This window comes from Sinocyclocheilus anshuiensis, unplaced genomic scaffold (assembly GCF_001515605.1).
Source record: "Sinocyclocheilus anshuiensis isolate Anshui unplaced genomic scaffold, SAMN03320099.WGS_v1.1 scaffold609, whole genome shotgun sequence".
Taxonomy (NCBI): Eukaryota; Metazoa; Chordata; class Actinopteri; order Cypriniformes; family Cyprinidae; genus Sinocyclocheilus; species Sinocyclocheilus anshuiensis.
In genome coordinates this window covers 2,181,683-2,187,363 of record NW_015541011.1, presented here as the reverse complement: position 1 = coordinate 2,187,363, position 5,681 = coordinate 2,181,683, and the positions used below count along the sequence as shown (strand labels likewise).

Below are 5,681 nucleotides of genomic sequence, written 5' to 3'. Positions count from 1 at the left end.
GCACTGTACGGTATATATATATATATATATATATATATATATATATATATATATAATTTTTTTTTTTCTTTCTACATGTTCTGACTTTGAAATTCAGATGGATGGAGGTTATTGCACTCCCACAGTGATGCGTGTTTACATTTAGCAGAAGCTGTTGAGTGTTGTTTCCCAGCCCTCCACACCACTTGTGTTTAGTCTGTCAGTAAGTAGTCTGATTTGGTAGCCTCTCTCCACCCCTTTGCCGTTTAATCAATTTGCAGGATTGTATAAACTCTTAGTGAGGGCGTCTTTGTCCTTTTGTTCCTGCCATAGCTCTCCTCTCCCCCTCCCTGGAGAGCGTGGGTGGCGTACTTCTGCCAGCCTGGCTTCGGCTCAGGACTTATTTTATTCACACTTTTAATCACTGAGTGCTTTATTATTAGGTATAGGAATTCCTCTGACCAGGGGATCGTCTTGAGAAGCCTCAGAAATACATTTAGTGCAATCATATTAGCTGCTCGCTAAAATAAATCCGTCAGGCGGTTCTTAACCTCCTGCTAGGCCAGTCTTCTGGTGGTCCTTATTGGTGCCTGAGGAGAGGAGAAAGCCATCTCCATCACCTACAGCAGGCCACTCTAGTATAATTCAAAGTAATCTTTTCCTCCTTGGACAGTCAACATATTTCAATCTAAACAATGTTTAGGTTCATACAGCAGCAGAATATGTGTGTAAGCTTCGCTTAATAAAGTGTATATACATGTATGAACTGATAATTGCATTATTTAACCAAACTGACTCTCTTAAATGTCCAGGCCTCACACCTGCATTTATTCTGTGTGAACGGAAACACACTGGACAACAATGCAATAGCCTCTCTGAACTGTAATGGTCAACACACACAAGACAAACATGTAGTCTTGTGTGTGTTGCTTTTTTGGTTGGTTGGAGTAACTCGCAAAGTTGGAGATATGAGCTGTGTGTCATCAGGTTTTAGATTGAGTTGCTGTCTGTGTGGTCTGGGCTTAACCCAAAGTCTGGGTTTATTGTTGCCAGATCTCACTAGAAAAACAATCAACTGGGTCTGACAAAACGAGCCCAAAATAACTCACTTCAACAAATAAGCCCAAGTACATGACTACTTTCTGGAAATAAGACTAAAAACATTAAAATCCGTCACTGCCCATATTTATACATGAAACAGCCCTAATACACATATAAGTGAACATGGCAACACTGACTGTGATATACTTGGTTAAAAAAAATTCAATCCAGTTGTAAAGTGTTAACTGTAAGACTTTCTGGTCTTGTATAAGTCACCGTCTTTGATATTTGTTTTTGTCACTCACTATCGTCACAGGTGTTATTCATCACTGTCATATGAATAGAAAAGGTTTGACTGCAGTTGTTTGTAATTATAGAAGAATTTAATCATGGCTGTTAATGGCTCTGCACCACCTTTTTTACATTTTATTTTGTTTAGTCACTTGTTTCATGTAACATATTGGCTTAGTGTCTGCAGTGTGGCCTAGCAGTTAAGACGTGCTCTCTGTGGCCACCATGTGGAATTTATGGGTTTGATTCCAGTCATGTCATGTTCTCTGTAAGAAAAAAAAATGGCCTAAAAATTTCAGTTTAGTTCTATATAGATTTGTAGCCCATACATGTGACTTTACGAAATATTAGCTATTCTGTTTGCACTTAATGCACTTAACAAGCAGTAAAACATCACTGTGTCTGAAAGGAAAACCAGTGTACAGCTGGATTTCTTCTTCAATATAAATTAACTCTAGCGTCTGTCAGGTTTTACCTTGTCCTCCCTTTCCTTTAATCACTGCACTAATAAAACGCAAACCACTTAGTGGAAAATTAGTCAAGTGTGTTTAGCAGGAGCAGTGTAGGATTTGAGTAGCAGTAACTCTGCTTATTAACTCAAGGCTATCAGACACCGCCTTCGCACTGAAATCGGAAAGACTTTTCCAGATGTTCGCTGTTGCGTTTTTATTAGCACCGGGGAAAAGGCATGTCAATCCAGCATGCTTCCACATATACACACACACGCACACTGTTGGGGACGAAATGAAGACATTTTTGACAGGTTTTGTTTATCCAGTCATTTAGATGCTACATTTAGACACAAGACACTTTACTGTATCTCCGCGTGCTTTTATCTTGTCCACCAAGCCTGTGAGCAGTTGAGCGGAAATTTACATTAGTGGACGATTATGAATACCTGTGACAGATCCTCTCTCTAGACTCCCAGGCTGCAAATGAATGGTCTCCTACTGTTGACTCGCATGGGAAGACAGGGACCAGGCAATTAGGCTTTAGTAGTTAATGTAGAAGCTTCTGCAGGCAGGGCAAGCAGGTTCAACTTTCCTGCTGGGCTGTCTGCAGGTTTTTTCCATTTCAGCTCTCTCCCTTGCTCACTTTTTATCTCGACTTCTTTGGAAGGTATCACTTATGACAGCTAACCTGTTGATAAGCCCTTAGAGTTTATCTGAGGGTGAGGATGAAGGCGGGCCCCTCTGCATGGGGTCCCAAAAGCGGAAGCGACTACAGCGGGATGCTGCTCGTATTCAACCTTCACAAGCTATAATACGATTTTCAGCCTGAATCTGTGCGCTAAGGAGTTAAAGAGTTTCAGCCATCTCCTTCGATAGTGTGACTAAATTTGTAATGAATTAATAAAGAAAGACCCAGATGTGTGCACTGTTGTTGTTGAGCCTGCGGGGTTTGTTGTCCAAGTGCTCTGTGCATTAAGCACGATTCTGAAAAGTGAACCTAGCATGGGAGTGGCAGTAGGTAGACTGTCCCCAGAGCACCATGTCTGGCCACTGGCTGATTTGACAGGAACATGCTGGTACTGTACTACAGCTAAAGTAAAGCCTGCAGGCCCCGGCTAACTGAAGTCGAACATATTATCTCTAACAAGCCTCCAGCATGCCATGTAAACACAAAGCCTGTTGTTCTGTGTAGGTGCAATCGTAAAAGCTGTATCTTGTGACCTTCAAATGAAACAGGACTAACTCGGGCACAATTGTTGTTGCATTGCTCCGCAACAGCTTGAGGTTGCAGCATCCAGCGTAGACAGAATTAATCATAATGGGTTTTATTGGCTTTTGATGCGTCACGTGCGGTGTAGTAACGGGTGTAAAAATTCTGATTTATTGATTTACATTCAGGTTACATAGATGATTGTGCTGATTTTATTGTGAAAATACACTGATGTAGTGCAAATATTAATATTTTGATTATATACTGTACTAATTTATTTGGTCACACTTTAGTTTGGGGACCAATTCTCACTATTAACTAACTATTAACTACGACTTTTGCCTCAATAAACTCCTAATTTGCTGCTCATTAATAGTTAGTAAGGTAGTTGTTTGGGGTAGGATTAAAGGATCTAAAATATGGTCATGCAGAACAAGGCATGCTTTATAAGTACTAATAAACAGCCAATATGCTATATGCATGCTAATAAACAACTATTTAATGGTGAGCGTTGGTCTCTAAACTAAAGTGTTACTTACCATTTATTTTTATTAAATATCATCATTTTCATATTTTAGTTCTTATTATGTTTACAGATTAATTGTACAGAATATATCAGTGATAGACCATTATATTGACCAATCTATTATTTTTGAGATTATCATCATGTGCCTCTTTCCCATTGTATAATGCCCATTTTCTGTTTTCAAATATTTGTATTTATTGTGTGTACACAAACAGAAAAAAAAAAAAATTGCATAACTATGAAGATGATGGTGAAGGTAATCTAAATTAGAAGGTTATCTAAATCAGCTAATAGACGGTATACCAAATATTAACCAATGCCAGTACACTGAAAATGTCTGATTCATGGTACCAATATATCGTGCTTCCATGGTTTTCTTTGAATACATGCATTAGTTGTAGCAGAACTGATTAAATGTTCTGACATAAATACACAACCTGCTTACATTTAGATGTTATGTTACAGATTGGTTGAATTGTAATGTGCAGACTGCATTTTTATAATAATGTTTTCTCCAAATGTTTCCTCTTGTTTTACAGTCGTCCCTGTGCGTGTCGTCTTATTATTTCTTAGGCTCATTAAGTTGCTGCTAGCTGGGTTTAAATCCAGCCGTCCAATTAGCAGCGTGCTGTGCAGTGCTGTGCTGTGGGTGTTGCGCACCTAATTCTCTTATGGAATTCTGAAGGATTATTCATCTTATTTCTACCAGGGGTCTACACAGTCTCTTGCTGCAGTGGTAAAACGCTACAACCGGCCCTCCAGCAGCCGTGTTGGCATGCTATCGGTCAGGCAGCAGGAATGCATCGCAGTCAGGAAGCATTTGAAATGCAGTACATCAGAGCAGTGTGGAGGACTGAAACTATTTTGAAACTATTAAAATCTCCTATACTACACCACCCAGATGCTGTCACAGGCACCTTTATGAGGTGCTGGAAGGTCTTGTGGGATGCTCGGATACAGCTTTGCACTATAGTTTTCTTGTAATGATGAGGTTTAGAGTCCCTGTGTCAAGTCTTTCTATTTTCTAAGAGTTTATTTCCCATGTAAACTCTTAGAAATGCATATTAGAGGTAATGCATATGTATGTATGTGTGTGTGTGTGTGTGTGTGTGTGTGTGTGTGTGGGCAGCATTGCCAACTGTGCTGTTTGTGATTCTCATACCCTGTTTGATCCCCTCTCTGTCTCTCTCTATCTCTTTATTAGATATTTGTGGTGACAGTGTGGCTTTGGGAGCTGTTCATGTTGCCTCTCTTCCTCCTTCTGCTCATTGGCTGGAACTACTTCCACATCACACCAGGCATGGCCAGCTACAGTCAGGACTTGGTGAGTGTTGTGATGTCGCCCACTCAGCTGTACAGGAAATGGTCTCTAATAAATCAGAGTCAATACTGGTGACTCACAGGATTAAGAAATACGCATACATTTTAAACCTCACAGATTCTATTGATGAATGATTACAAATTAATCTGTCTACAGTAGACAATGTATGTTGTCATTTGTATTTTTTCACAACCAAACATGAACAATATATGATGCAATACACTAAAAAAAAGTAATACTGTGACATATTATTACAATTTAAAATAACTATTTTAAAATGCAATTTATTCCTGTGATGGCAAAGACGAGATTTCAGCAGTCATTACTCCAGTCTTCAGTGTCACATGATCCTTCACAAATCATTCTCATATGCAGATTTTGTGAAAGAAATATGCTGGTTAATATATTTTTTGAGGATTCTTTGATAAATAGAATTGTTTTTTTTTTTAAACGTCTTTACTGTCACTTTTGATCAATTTAATGCATTTCTGAATAAAAGTATTACTTAGTATTAAAAAAAACTTACTGACCCCAAACATTTGAACAGTAGTGTATTACAGTGGTGTGAAAAAGTGTTGGCCCCCTTCCTGATTTCTTATTTTTTTTGCATGTTTGCCACACTTTAATGTTTCAGATCATCAAACAAATTTAAATATTAGTCAAAGATAACACAAGTAAACACAACATGCAGTTTTTAAATTAAGGTTTTTATTATTAAGGGAAAACAAAATCCAAAACTACATGACCCTGTGTGAAAAAGTGTTTGCCCCCCTGTTAAAACTGGTTTATCACACCTGAGTTCAATTTCTCTAGCCACACCCAGGCCTGATTACTGCCACACCTGTTCGCAATCAAGAAATC

At 38.7% G+C, this 5,681-nt stretch overlaps 1 protein-coding gene across 2 annotated transcripts in view; it reads left to right on the top strand.

The window, feature by feature from the left end:
* Positions 1-5,681, top strand: part of LOC107690380 (multiple C2 and transmembrane domain-containing protein 2-like) — a 50,073-nt gene that overhangs the window by 28,485 nt on the left and 15,907 nt on the right. For both annotated transcript variants that reach the window (XM_016488690.1, XM_016488689.1), the window contains one exon: positions 4,704-4,823. In XM_016488690.1, the coding sequence (XP_016344176.1) occupies positions 4,704-4,823 (120 nt within the window). The remainder of the gene's footprint in view (positions 1-4,703; positions 4,824-5,681) is intronic.